The 15,399-nt window shown below is 45.7% G+C and overlaps 1 protein-coding gene across 2 annotated transcripts in view; it reads left to right on the top strand.

Moving 5' to 3' along the window:
- PolE2 (DNA polymerase epsilon subunit 2) overlaps positions 1-15,399 on the top strand; it is a 149,581-nt gene that overhangs the window by 34,772 nt on the left and 99,410 nt on the right. For both annotated transcript variants that reach the window (XM_068353918.1, XM_068353917.1), the window contains exons 3-4: positions 11,493-11,665; positions 12,859-12,958. In XM_068353918.1, coding sequence (XP_068210019.1) covers positions 11,493-11,665; positions 12,859-12,958 — 273 coding nt within the window. The remainder of the gene's footprint in view (positions 1-11,492; positions 11,666-12,858; positions 12,959-15,399) is intronic.

Genomic DNA, 15,399 nt, shown 5'->3' with positions numbered 1-15,399 from the left:
TTTATCTGGGGCGATCTTGAGCCTTGGCGATTGAGACAACGAACTACCACCGAGTTGTCTAGGGTTAGACGAATGTGGATCGAGGGCGGCGGGGATAACTTCTTCAGAGTTAGAAGGACCGCCATGGCCTCCAAGATGTTTATGTGGAACGTCTTGAATAGTGGAGACCAGGTACCTTGAGCCTGTTTCAGGTGGGAGTGACCTCCCCAACCTTCCAGTGAGGCATCCGTGTGGATGTTGAGTGATGGAGGAGGGTGTTGGAGAGGAATGGACCTTTTCAGGGCCTTTTCTTCCGACCACGGCTTTAGGAGGCGTCGTAGTCTGTTTGGAAGCCGTCTCTTGAGGTCTCTTCGAGCGATGGATGCCGAGCGTCTCCAGACTCCCGCGGCATCCTTTAGCTGTGCACGAAGCACTGGGTTTGTCACTGAGGCGAATTGTAGAGAGCCTAGAACTCGTTCCTGCTGTCGTCTTGAAATGCGTTTGGATTTCAGTAGTCGCTTGACAGACCCTGCTATTTCCTTCCTTTTCTTCTGGGGGATGGAAAGGCGGTGTGACTGAAGATTCCAGTGGATTCCCAACCACTGAAACTTCTGAGCTGGAGAGAGGCGAGATTTTTTCTCGTTGATCTTGAATCCCAGGTGTTCTAAGTACTGGGTAACTTCGTTGCAAGACTTTGCACACTCTTCGGGCGATGGAGCCCAGACTAGCCAGTCGTCGAGGTAGGCCATCACCTGGACGTTTCTTAGGCGGAGCTGTTGTACTATGGCATCCGCCAGTTTTGTGAAGATCCGAGGGGCCACATTGAGGCCGAATGGCATGGCCCGGAAGGCGTAGCTTTTCCTTTGGAGTCGAAATCCTAGGTAGGAGGAAGCGTGATGGTTCATTGGAATGTGCCAGTAGGCATCCGCCAGGTCTATAGAGACCGTGTAGGAACCTTGAGGCAGAAGGGTCCTTATTTGTTGAAGCGTCAGCATCTTGAATTTGTTGTTCTCTATGAACTTGTTGAGGGGGGATAAGTCCAGAATGACTCTGAGTTTGTCTGAGTCCTTCTTGGGAACACAAAACAGTCTCCCTTGGAACCTGGTGGACTTTACCTTCCTTATCACCTTCTTGTTCAAGAGGTCTAGAACATATTCTTCCAGAAGGGGGGTCGATTGCTGGAAGATTGGGGGTGGTTGCGTCCAACTCCAGCCTAGACCGTTCTTGATGATGCTGTGTGCCCAGGGATCGAAGGTCCAACGATCCTGGAATTGGCGGAGTCTTCCTCCCACCGGAAGCACTTCATTGCTTCTGGTGTCCCGAGGACTTGTTGCCTCGGCCGCTAGCTCCCTTTCCTCCTCTACCTCTGGAGGGACGGCGAGATGCGTCTCTGCTTGCACCCCTGAACGAGCCTCTACCTTTGGCATGAAAGGTAGTGGATGGTTGCTCAAAGGCAGGGGTGAAGACCGGTGACTGTGACCACACCGGTTGGGGGACCAATTGAAAGGTCTGTTGTGGTTGGGCAACCACTTGGGAGGTAGCGGGTCCCGGAAACTGACGTCGTTGCTGACGTTGCTGGGGTTTTGGCTTCTGAGGTTTCCTCTTAGGCTGAGGTCCATCGTCCTGAGAGGGTTTCCTTTTTCTGGACATGCCCCACTTGTGGAGAAGGTTCCTATTCTCCGTGGCGGCTCTGTCAGTTATTTCCTTGACAAGGTCAGAAGGAAACAGGTGCTTTCCCCAGATGTTGGAGGAAATCAGCCTCCGGGGTTCGTGTTTCACGGTGGCACCGGCAAACACGAATTCACGACAGGCTCTTCGAGCCTTTATGAAGTGGTACAAGTCCTTCATTACTGTCAGTAAGTGGGATTTGGAGAGTACCATTTAGTGATCTGGTACTCTAGTGTCACAGGCCATCACTTCCAGTTGGACTTGATGAGAAAGAGATGCCGCAAGCCTCTCCTTCGTGTCTTGTTCCCGGCGAAGGAGGTGATCGTTGAGCTTAGGGAGGTCTTCATTAAACTGACGTCCGGCGACGTCAGGATTGAGCCTTCCCACGACGAAAGTATGCTGAACATCTTTCCAGTGTCGAGCGTCAGGGGGGGTCACGATGGAGAAGGGTCTGCACTCCTCCAGTGCAGGGCAGGGTTTCCCTTCTTCCGCCGCTTTAAGGCATGCAGCTAAGGCCTTTTCCAAGAATGGAAGAACCGCAGTGTCAGGTGCAACGTACGTAGGGTGCTTCTTGCTCAAAGCCGGAAGCTTAGAGCAGGTAAAGCCTCTACTCTTAAATGCGGAGGCTAGCATAGCCTGGGCCTTTGTGAGATCGAACACTATCTCTTCTTTAGGTTCGGTCTCTTCCTTCGAGGCAGGTTCGGAACGAAGCCGGACGTAACAGTCCGGGTAGGCCTCAAAGCTTGGGAAGAATTCCACATCTTCCAAAGGGACCGTGCCGATCTTATCACTGACAAAGATCCTGCCGGTCGCAATAGCCATATGCTCTGCATACCTCCACGGGTTGGCATGAGAGCAAGCGGGGAGATCCTTGACCGAAATCTTCTTCGGCTCTCTGGATCCAATCATCGACCTGATGGACTACTGGTTCTCCTTCAGCCTGTCGTCCATGACGGCTCTAATCAGCCGGATCAGTTCTTGAGTAGAAGAAGAAGGATCCGGAGTCGAGGAGGTAGACGGAATGGACATTTCCGTCGGTGTAGGAGTAGGAGGGGGGATGGACGAGGGAGCAGCTCCTAGCTCCGACTCGGTGTACTCCACCTTGTCTTCGTCCTCTTCGGCTCCTTGAGCCATAAGCGTCTTCTCCGTGTCTTCCGAGACGTCTGAAATCTGTTCATCATCCTCGGAATCTAAACGACACTCGTGCATGGACTGAGCCATGACCACATCAGGTTCCACCGTAATTTGGACAGTGGGGATCACATCTTTTGGTACCACTGAGTCAGGGGAGGCCTTAGGGAACAATAGGGACCTCAGTTCTTCGGTGGCCAGGTACGGTCCAGTAGCATTTTTCTGAAAGCCACGCACCCACTTGCGCAGCTTTTCACGAGAAATGTCTCTAACCTCCGCTGAAGGAGGGTTATGGAAGGCCTCAACTAGGTGGGCCTGGCAGACCGTACAATCCAGTGGATTCCAAAACTTCAAATCCCCTTTCTTGTCTGCACAAGGGGCGTGAGTCCTGCAAGCCGTATGCCTGTAAAACTGCGGGCGTTTCACAGCGCAGAAGGCGAAGTCACACTTCATCTGCTCCTCCTGTGGAAGAAAGAGAAAATGAGTATGGGGGAGTCATAAGAATGGCTCTTAAACTAAGTTAATATTAATCATTAATTTTAACTTAAAGAAGGTGTGATGCATAGAGAATGAAAATAGTAAAGGAGAACATGCTCCATGCATCTCGCCCGGCTGGTTACCATAAGCTTGGTCCCTGGATAATCCAAATGACCGAGATCATTGGATATATTTTCCTAGAATTCCAAGTATTTTGGAATTCCATGGAAAACCAAGGACAAGATTGGGATCAAATTCATTCGGTTCCCAGTTCAGAGCCAGAAGGCCTCATTTAAAGGGTAACTGCTTCTGGCAACCAGCCGTGCTAAGATGCACATAGCATGCTGGAATTAGAAGAATGCAAAGAGACAGCATGATCACTAATAGAGCAGTACTAGGTACTGATCTTAATAGCAGAAGCAGCTTATCTGTTTGCGATATAGGGCTATCATAGTCTTATGATAGCTACAGTAAGGGGGTGCAAGTATTCTTGACGCCTCCGGGGCATCCGGCAAGCCGCCGGCATGCCGGAGCTCGCTCCAGCATAGATTCTGGCATTAGGACAGACAATTTTCAAAAGTCAGTAAAATACCAGGATGGCGGCACGCCGGCAGGGAGCGGCGGCTCCGGCAGTCGGAGGATGCCAGGTTGGTGACTGGGATAAGGATGGTAAAGGCTGTATCGGGTTGCCGGCAGTATACGCCGGCACTCCGGTGATCGACCGGCAAGCGGACGACTAGATAGGAGTAGGAGAGCCGCCGGTAGTAGTCGGCGGCAGCCGGCAGTCCCTTGGTACACGGGGGGCTGGCGGCAAGGGTAGGGAAGTCACCAAGTAGGAGGCAGGTATTGCCGACAGTAGAGGCGGCAAGAGACCGGCACCCGGATAGATAGAGAGACAGGGGGGAGGGGGGAAAGGATGCAGGAAGTACCATCAGGGTTCCAGACATCCCTCCCCCTCCCTGAGGGGGTGTACCCATGATAGAGGCAGGCTCTAACATCCATGAGCAGGGGTCACTAGGGACCGGGAGCAAGGTAGCCCAAGGGAGGGCTAGGGAACACCCAAGAGGGGGGGGGGAGACTCCCATATGCAGAACTATACTAGTAACTAACCTTATAGGACACTATGAAGGTATATGTACCAGAGTGGACTGCACAAGGAAGCTCGGGTAGCCCTACTCTTCCACCCTAAGGAGGAGTTGTAGGACAGGGGACAGATGAGTATAAACTAACCTAAGCATAGGCTAGGCTATACAAGAGATAGGTGGGGAGGGAGAAGAGAGAAGTCTTCCCAGGAAGGGTTTCTGTACCAGAGCGGCCACTAAGGAAAGGGAGGACACTCCCTAACCTAAGATCAGGCTGATCGGCTAAAACGGTGCAAGAGTACAGTTTCAGCATGGAACAGAGAAACCTTCCTAACCTAACCTAGAACAGGGCTAAAAGTCCTGAACTAGGAAAGGAAGAAGACATATCGCTATCGCAGGAAAGTCATAGACTATCCTAGCCATAGAGGTAGGCTAGCCTAACCTCACTCTCGGACGCAGCCCTAAAGGGGGTTCATTCCTTTAGGGAGGACAGAGAGGCGATATATACTCTATTAGACAATTAATCCCTTTACTCAGAAAAGGGATCAAGGCTAAATAGAGGGAATGCCAAGGCAGGGGATGAAGGAAGCATATAGGGGTCCTAATATTAGGTTAGGCTAGAAAGAGTCACTGACTAGCCTATCCCCTATATGGTCCCTGAAGGCGAAAACATTTGCATCACTGTCAAAAGTATTGTAAAATAATAATGCCACTATCTTCATAACTTAGTCTAGGATCACTAATAAATCATGCATGAACACTTGTATGTAGGCTCCTGGCCTGGGGGCTATAGTAGCCGACTGGTATGAGGTCAATCGATGACCGATAAAAAGCGTCTAAACACGATATAAAAGTTCCTAGCTATGAAGACTAAATAAACTAATGAATTCGATTAGTATATAATGCCGGAAACGTTGTTGTGGCTAACTAAATAAGGCATGCATAACAACAACGACGCCATAAAATGGCGGGTCCGGTAGAGGCACAGCTCTGCCACAAAACATCAATTATTTCGAAAAGTAATATTTACTTTACGGCCAGAGCTTAATTAAACAATACTGGAACCTTGCACTCAACTTCCCAGAAGAAGGCGAGGCTGAAGGTAACGACATAGCGAAGATGCAAAGCGATAAGTAAAGCACAGGGAAAATCCGTCTAAGTAGGGCAGCTACTAAACAAAGGATGAAGACGGGCGTGACGTCATCAGAGCAATGGCGTCCGTTTGTTTACGTCTCGAGTATCAGTAGTAGCCACGAGTGAGATTAGCTGTGGAACGGCTCCCAGCTATTCTCAGTCCTTACACACCGAAGCATTAACTCTGTTCGGGGTGAAGATAGCTATGTGGCGCGTTCAAACATGCGCGTCCCCTGTTGTATTACGATGTCTTAAAGGGAAACCTTTGAGATACTCGCTCCAGAAGTTAGAATTCTGTGATAACCTGTGGTTAAATTCTCTGGGAATATCTTAGTAGTCTTATACCCAAGGAAGCTACCAAAAAGGAACCTTCCATCAGGACGCCATGGCTTGAGCCCCAAAAAACGTTTTTAGGTTTTTATTCTCGTCCCCAGGCTATGTGCGGTGAGAGATTGAAAACGTAGTTTATATGAACTAGTGTTTAGTCTCTTTCCCAGCCACTGAATTTTTTATCTTAATTTATGTTTTCTGCTTTTTGCTGGTATTAATGAGCTGCATTATACGACTGATTTCGCAATTACTACCTTTTAATGAAGGGTAGAATTGCGTGTTTCAGGTAGAAATCAGTAAAAGTTTCGATTTCAGTGAAATAAGTGCAAAACAGAAAATCAAAGTGATAAAGTGATATGCGCAAAGTGTTACAGTGTTGCGTCCGAGGGTTCGTCTGTTCGTGCCTGTCGTTCACCTAGTCCGGGACCTCTTGCAAGCTCCCAAGCCCAGGGGAGAAGTAATGTCGAACGACTTATGGGTTCGAGAGGCCTTGATCAACGAACAGACGTTTCCCTCCGTGGTTTCGGGCGTATCTACCCAAGATCGCCCCACCCACACAAAGACGAGAGAGCCCATTTTTTCCTCGTCTGCGGAAGAGGTTTCTCGTAAGAAACCATGGACCAAGGTCTCGCAGCTTATTAAGCGCAAGTCGGTCCCTTCCGCGCAAGTCCAACGGCCCAGTTTTAGCCACTGGGTCAGTTCAGACTCGCTGCAGTCTTCCGACGACTGCTCACCTCCTAAGAGAGGCAAAGCGGTACCGCATCAGGCAGTCACACCGTCTGTTGCCGCACCTGCTCTTGTAGACCCTAAGTGGTCTTTGCTGCAGACCATGCAGCCTCAGTTAACGTCATTGATGCAGGACTTTCGTGCGGAGAAGGTTGACACTGCACCAACCTCTAGCCTACAACCAACCACGGTTGTGCGTCCTGTGGACGCTGAGGCGACCTTCTGCCGCACTCCAGCTGAGAGAGTCCCGCCACCCATGCGTTCCAGTGTACCCTGCCAGCCGCATGTTGATGTTCAGCGACGCACGGAACCTTCCGTTGACGTTCGTGAGGTACAACAACAGTCTAAGTTGTTTTGTTTTGACGCGGTGCATCAACCTCCGCATTCTAGAGTTGTTTTGACTACTCAGTCTAGACAGTCAAAGCAGTCTCGAGTGGACGCTGTACGTCCTCACGCACCTGTTGTGGTTGACAGTTCAGTTGTTGACAGTTCACAGACTGTCAAGCAGTTACATGACGTTGCGTTCTGGTCCGCTACTAATGCACCAGTGAGAGACTCAGCTTTTATCGGACAAGGTTCCTGTAGATGAGGAAGTTGCTGTTCTCCCTCCTACTGATATTCCCTTGAGGACTCTGTCAGATGGAGAGGAGCCTTAAGCTGCTTAGCCTCCTATGGACTTTAATTAAATCATGATGATTTTTTTTAAGGATCTTCGTCCGGATCTTGTAACTGCTGCTCCTCGTTCGCCTAAACGTCAGAACTTACACTAGGCCTAGCTACTTCGAAGCCGTTGTTTTTAAGCTAGTGCTCTCTCGCTCTCCTAGAGAGCGTTACGTTGGCTAGGCGACTGGTTTTTTCACCAGGAGGAGTTTTAGGGATACAGCCTTTGATTTCCCTTCTTTTAAACTGGTTTATAGAGCGAGAGTCTGATATGACACGAGAGAAGTTCTCGACTTGGGAGTTCATGCCTCTGCCCAGATAGACTTCTCAATTCTGGTAGACTCTCCCTGGCGCCTAGCCAGGAGACGCTCCAAGTTGTTTACAGGTCAACTTCTCACCTTTTGTCGAGCCTTTGAAGTTTTGCTGTACTATTATGTCACGCATAACAAGGCTTTCAGGGATGGTAAACTGTTCCGCCTCAGTCGCTAACCCCGTCTGTTGCCACACCTGCTCCCGTAGACCCTAAATGGGCTTTGCTGCAAGACATGCAGTCCAAGCTTGCGTCCTTGATAGAGGACTTAAATGCGGAGAAGAACCTTCTGGCCAACAACCTTCCAACCGGTCGGTTCATCAGGCAGTCACACCGTCTGTTGCCGCACCTGCTCCTGTAGACCCTAAATGGTCTTTGCTGCAAGACATGCAGTCCAAGCTTGCGTCCTTGATAGAGGACTTAAATGCGGAAAAGAACCTTCCGGCCAACAACCTTCCAACCGGTCGGTTGTGCGCCCTGTTGACGCTGAGGTAACCTACTCGCGTCTGCCAGTTGAGGTGGTTCCTCCACCGATGCGACCCAGTGTGGGTTGCCAGCCGCACGTTGACGTTAAGCGACGCTCGGAGGTGGTTGTTGACGTTCAGGACGTTCAACAACCAGCAGAGGTGACTTGTTGTGACGCAGTGCGTCAACCTCAGCAACCCGGTAGGGTGTTGACTGCACAACCCAGACGGTCTAGACAGTTTCGGGTTGACGCTGTGCTTCCTCGTGCACCCATGGTTGTTGACAGTTCACAGACTGTGCAGCAGTTCCATGATATTGCGTCCGGCTCCGTCACGCATCCACCAGTGCGACCGGATTCAGCGAGTCAGACGTTGCCCACTCCGTTGCCGTTTCCTCATCAGTTTCGGATGAGGAACCATCTGATGAGGACGTTGCTGAACAAGACGATCAGCCCCCAGCCCTGCTATCCATCCAGAAGATGCTGAAGAAGGAACGCTGCTCAGTCAGGCTGTGGATGAGTCTGGTAGGGACGCTGTCATCCGTGGATCAATTTGTGTCACTAGGAAGACTACACCTCCGTCCTCTTCTATACCATCTAGCTTTTCACTGGAAAAAGGACAAGACGCTAGAAGCGGTCTCGATCCCGGTTTCCGAAAAGATAAAGTCTTGTCTGACTTGGTGAAAGGACTATATCAACCTAAGAGAGGGTCTTCCCCTGACTGTTCAGACTCCCAACCACGTTCTCTTCTCGGACGCATCGGACGTAGGCTGGGGTGCAACATTAGACGGTCGGGAATGCTCGGGAATATGGAACTCGAGTCAAAGGACAATGCATTTCAACTGCAAGGAGCTACTGGCAGTACGTCTGGCCTGGAAAAGCTTCAGGTCTCTCCTTCAAGGCAAAGTGGTGGAGGTGAACTCGGACAACACCACGGCTTTGGCGTACATCTCCAAGCAAGGAGGGACCTACTCTCTGACGTTGTACGAGATCGCAAGGGACCTCCTCACCTGGTCAAAAGGTCTAGACATATCACTAGTAACGAGGTTCATCCAAGGCAACTTGAATGTCATGGCAGATTGTCTCAGTCGGAAGGGACAAATAATTCCAACAGAATGGACCCTCCACAAGGATGTATGCAAGAGACTTTGGGCCACCTGGGGCCAGCCAACCATAGATCTCTTCGCAACCTCGATGACCAAGAGGCTCCCAATATTTTGCTCACCAATCCTGGACCCAGCAGCAGTTCATATAGATGCCTTTCTCCTAGATTGGTCACATCTAGATCTATATGCATTCCCTCCGTTCAAGATTGTCAACAAGGTACAGCAGAAGTTCGCCTCTCACGAAGGGACAAGGTTGACGCTAGTTGCTTCCCTCTGGCCCGCGAGAGAATGGTTCACCGAGGTACTTCGATGACTAGTAGACGTTCCCAGAACATTTCCCCTAAGGGTGGACCTTCTACGTCAGCCACGCGTAAAGAAGGTACACCAAGGCCTCCACGCTCTTCGTCTGACTGCCTTCAGACTATCGAAAGACTCTCGAGAGCTAGAGGCTTTTCGAAGGAGGCAGCCAGAGCGATTGCAAGAGCAAGGAGAACATCCACCCTTAGAGTCTACCAATCAAAGCGGGAAATCTTCCGAAACTGGTGCAAGTCAGTATCCGTATCCTCGACCAGTACCTCTGTAACTCAAATAGCTGACTTCCTCTTATATCTGAGGAAAGAACGATCTCTTTCAGCTCCCACTATCAAGGGTTACAGAAGCATGTTGGCATCAGTCTTCCGTCACAGAGGCTTAGATCTTTCCAACAATAAAGATCTACAGGACCTCCTTAAGTCTTTTGAGACCACGAAGGAGCGTCATTTGGTTACACCTGGTTGGAATCTAGACGTGGTACTAAGATTCCTTATGTCAGACAGGTTCGAACCGCTACAATCAGCCTCCCTGAAAGATCTCACCTTAAAGACTCTTTTCCTGGTATGCTTAGCCACAGCTAAAAGAGTCAGTGAGATTCATGCCTTCAGCAAGAACATCGGATTCTCATCCGAAACAGCTACATGTTCTACAACTTGGTTTTCTAGCCAAAAACGAGCTGCCTTCTCAGCCTTGGCCAATATCGTTCGATATTCCAAACTTATCGTATGGTTGGAAATGAACTAGAAAGAGCCTTATGCCCTGTAAGAGCTCTTAAGTTCTATTTAAAACGAACTAAACCTTTACGAGGCCCGTCTGAAGCTTTATGGTGTTCAGTTAAGAAACCATCTTTGCCTATGTCAAAGAATGCTTTATCCTTTTTTATCAGACTGTTAATACGAGAAGCTCATTCCCATCTGAATGAGGAAGACCAAGCTTTGCTGAAGGTAAGGACACAACAAGTTAGAGCTGTCGCAACTTCCGTGGCCTTTAAACAAAATAGATCTCTGCAAAGTATAATCGACGCAACCTATTGGAAAAGCAAGTCAGTGTTCGCGTCTTTTTATCTTAAGAATGTCCAGTCTCTTTACGAGAACTGCTACACTCTGGGACCATTCGTAGCAACGAGTGCAGTAGTGGGTGAGGGCTCAACCACTACAATTCCCTAATTCCATAACCTTTTTAATCTTTCTCTTGAAATGTTTTATTATTGTTTTTGGGTTGTCCGGAAGGCTAAGAAGCCTTTCGCATCCTACTTGATTTGGCGGGTGGTCAAAGTCATTTCTTGAGAAGCGCCTAGATTAGAGGTTTTGATGAGGTCCTGTTGTATGGGTTGCAACCCTTGATACTTCAGCTCCTAGGGGTCGCTCAGCATCCTAAGAGGATCGCGAGGCTCCGTAAGGAAGACGTACTTAAAAAGGCAGAGTAATTGTTCAAGTCGACTTCCTTACCAGGTACTTATTTATTTTATGTTTGTTATTTTGAATAACTGCTAAAATGAAATAAAAAATCCTTAGCACATAATAATGTAAACAATTATTGCTGGTCTCTACCCACCCCCCTGGGTGTGAATCAGCTTATATAATCACCGGCTAAGTTTAATATTGAAAAATGTTATTTTGATAATAAAATAAATTTTTGAATATACTTACCCGGTGATTATATATTAAAGGACCCTCCCTTCCTCCCCAATAGAGACCCAGTGGACCGAGGAGAAAATTGAGTTCTGTGTTTACATTGAGTACTGAGTACCTGCACGACAGATGGCGCTGTTGATGTACACCCCCTACCTGCTTAGCGATCGCTGGTGGATTTTGAACGTAGAGTTTTCTGTCGAGCAGCAGAGCTGCAGCTTATATAATCACCGGGTAAGTATATTCAAAAATTTATTTTATTATAGAAATAACATTTTACATCTTTATTGTGTTTTCTCATAATGTTTATCTTAAATTCAACACTGCCCTTATTTTACAATGACATAGTAAGGAGTTCAAGTACATTTTATGATCGGGTCCCTAAAATTACCCAAATACAGTTGATAAATGAACATTGGCCTTGGTTTACAGGAAGTGTTAATGTTATAGCAGGGAAATTATCTTTCTTTTTCTTCTTTCCAGGAGGTCAGCGTCTCGGAAAACGACGATGATGGCATCCTTTTACAAATAATAGATACATTTAAGATTCCTAAACTGGTTTACAATGTGGAAAGAAAGAAGTTTATGCTGTCCTCAACAAGTGTGAGAGACCTTCATGGTGGAGCTCCTAACAAAGCAGCGCTATTCAGAGATAGGTTGGTTAATAATTTTTTAACTGTTGTAAGAACTTCAAAGCAAACCTTGTAATCTTTACTGATTTTTCACCTTAAGTATGTGGACAAGTTTATCCTGTTATGTCCAAAAAAGCAAATCCTCTTAAGCTGGCCAAAATGGTAGAAAATGGAAAAACAAATAATTGCCTGGTTGCAGATCAGGAGATTTATGTTGAGAATAAACAAGTCACAGATACTGAATCAAAGAAATCACCTTGTAATTTGATCTTGGCGTGGGAGGGGAAAACAGAGAAAATGACAGATTAAGAAAAGAATACAAAATTAAATGGGACAGCTAAGGCTGATAAGAAATTAGCATGGAATTTAAACACCATTGTGTTTTTAAATACTGTAAAATTTCTACATAAGGCAGAGAGAGGAATTTGTTTTTTAATACTATAAAGTAAAAGAAAATAATTGGAATGGTTTGGTACTTTACCTTATGATAAGTATTTTTATGTTGAGAATTTACTCTTATTAAATTGAGTTTGTCAGATTTTCTTCAATGTTGGAAGTGGAAAATTCAATGTTTGTTCCTAAGCTTATTCAAACCCTTTGACTTAAGAAATGTCCTCGTTGGTGGTTGAACGCCAGTTGGAATTTTTAATTGGGTGGTGCGCGTGAGCGAATAACCACGTGCACTTTCCTTTCAAAGACTTCACTTTTTTCTTCAGCCGCGACAAGCAAAGACTAACTGTTGCGTCCTATCTAAAGGCTGTTTAATTCTTTTCTCTTTTGTAGTTTGAATGATTGATTAATGTTTGTAGTAAAATAAGAAGGTTTATATTGTACTGTACAGTATTTTTTTAGTAAAAATGTTTAATAAAATGGAAGAAAGGGAGGACTTGAAATTATATGCGTCCTTTTTTTTTGTTTATTGAGTCAAGTATCCAATAATTATTGAAAAGTTTACAGATATCAGTGAAAAACTGGAATTTTAGTTTAAATTTTTGAAGAGACATGAGAGGGTCTTTACTTGTACTGTATTTTGCAGAACTGCAATGAACTGTTGTTAATATGTCTACGATGGGAACCTCTAAGGTGTATTAGTTTTCTTTTTACGTCACTAATCCTGGCATAACTTTTTTCCTTTGTAAAGGTTTTTTATATATTATAGATTTGAGGTTTAAAAGAATTTGAGATACTGTACTGTACATGTATTTCATCTCTTCTAGATATACAACGGTGTATCAGCGTGCCAGTAACCATGAGTTATTCCGACGGCCTGCTGTTGACATTGTTCGTGAGGATAAATCCAGAATTAGCTTGGTAAAGGTAAGCAAAGTATAGTGGCTTGATAGATATGCCATCCTTAGCAGTTCTTAGTAAAATACATATACCAAGGCATTTCCCTCAATTTTGGGGGTTAGCCGACATCAAACAAATGAAACAAAAATGGGGACCTCTCCTCTCTACGTTCCTCCCAGCCTGACAAAGGACTTAACCGAGTTTGGCTGGTACTGCTAGGGTGCCACAGCCCACCCTCCCCCGTTATCCACCACAGATGAAGCTTCATAACGCAGAATCCCTTACTGCTGCTACCCCTGCTGTCAACCAAGGCACCGGAGGAAGCAGCAGGGCCTACTGGAACTGCATCACAATCGCTCGCCATTCGTTACTATTTCTAGCATGCTCTCTTGCCTCTCTCACATCTATCCTCCTATCACCCAGAGCTTCCTTAATGTAAAATAATGTAACCAAACTAATTTCTGAAATAATTTTCTATAATCAATTCACTATGAATAGAAAGATTTGTTCAAAGGAAATATACATGCAAGTGGTGTGCTTTTATATTATTTAGAGTGAAATACAATATAAAAGGAAAATTGAACTTTTAGATATGTAACTTCCCTGGTATTTACGTATACAGTGGTACCTCTACATACAAATGTCCCAACATACGAAGTAAAATTCGACCAAATTTCTGCCTCGACATCCGAAGTGTTGCTCCAACATACGAGGTAAACATTACGCCATTGAGCATCGAGTGCTCAGTTCTCTGTTCTTGTGTGTATCGTGTGGTTGTCCTCTGTTTGGTCTGTTATTAACAGTGCTTATTTTCTTCCTTTTCTCACATTTCCTTTTTGATTTTACCTATAATCATGGTGCCTAAGAAGCTAAGTTTCAGTACAGGAAGAAGGCAATTCTTTCATTAGAATTGAAGCAAGAAATTATAGAAAAACATGAGAGCAGTGTGCATGTGAGTGATACTGTATGGCTAAACAGTATGGCCGGAATAGGCCTATGATATCGAGGATCATCAAGCTGAAGGCAGCCATTAAAGCAAATAACCATCGAAGGGGATCACCATTATTACAAGACATCATAGCAATACCCTGGAAGAGATAGAACGCCTTTTTTTTATAGGGATAAAGGACAAAGAGATTGTTGGCAACGATCATTTGTGAGAAGGGCCAGCGTGATGAACAGAAAGAAAGAAAAAAGTGAAGCAAAGAAAACCAAGATAGCATTAACAAGCTCTTTTAAATAAGACTTCTCTCTTTTTCTGTTTCTCTCTAAACATAGCATTAACATGTTCTTTAAATAAAATCTCTCTCTCTCTCTCTCTCTCTCTCTCTCTCTCTCTCTCTCTCTCTCTCTCTCTCTCTCTCTCTCTCTCTCTCTCTCGTTCTTCTTCGCTGTTATAGTGTTAGATACGTCTATTATTTTTTTTTCCGAGAGATAGAGAGAGAGAGAGATTAAACACAAATATTTTTAGAGTACATTAATTGTGATTAATCATGAAAAAGGTTCGTGTGCATAAGGCCGAAGCCGGAGTCTGAGTGCCGGGTTTCACCGTTGCACTCCAAATATCTGACTAGTTCCCAACCCAATGAGTATCTATTATAGCGGAGTATAACTCAAGGCGGTGAACGTTCCGAAGAGAACGGAACTACGGGTGGCAGAATAAAGCGATCCCAAAATAATGACTCATACACTAACGAAACCTATTAATAATGCTAGCTATATTAACTGTAACCACATTAATGAAACGTAAATACCATAAAACGTAATATCATAAACCCGGAGAAGAAGAGGAGGCAGGGATAACTCGTGAGCGTATAAAACGGAAAACGGGAAATCCACCTCTCCTTACTCGAGATTAAGAAAGAAAACGAGAGAAAGGGTAACTCGTAACTGTAGTAACAGAAACCGAGAACTCCATGCTCACACTCTCATGGTTACATTATAAAGAACCAAAAGCACACAATAATATGATATAAGAATAATGATAAAATTGTAATAACCAAGAACGAATAACGACAGCGTAACAAATAAATAAAAAGATATAGTCTAAAACGACCACCTTCCCGAGGTGTGTACTTAAACTATAACAAAGGCAAGAACGTTATTCTTCGTTCGTCCAAATTGGACTTGCTAGCAAAAAAAATACCATAGTATAAACAATACTAAAATAATGATAATAATAATGGTCATAAAACGTAAGTGATATAACCTAGATGACAGAGTACCAGATGGGCAATATTAACTTGAAATACTAGCGAAGCGAACAGAGCCAACATGGCTGCCGACACCGAGGAAGGCCAATCCACTCCCAAAATTAAAATCCACATTACTGGAAAAGCACAAATGGCCGGTACTGAAAAAAGCTGCCAAACAAACTATGGTACTTAACATTGGTAAAGGTGAAGTAGCAGCGTCAGTCATGATGAATTAACGACAAACACTGGAAAAACACCGAAAGCACAAACAAT

The sequence above is a fragment of the Palaemon carinicauda genome, chromosome 30 (assembly GCF_036898095.1).
Source record: "Palaemon carinicauda isolate YSFRI2023 chromosome 30, ASM3689809v2, whole genome shotgun sequence".
Classification (NCBI taxonomy): Eukaryota; Metazoa; Arthropoda; class Malacostraca; order Decapoda; family Palaemonidae; genus Palaemon; species Palaemon carinicauda.
The sequence above is the reverse complement of the archived record's forward strand: the minus strand, read 5'-3'. Positions and strand labels throughout refer to the sequence as shown.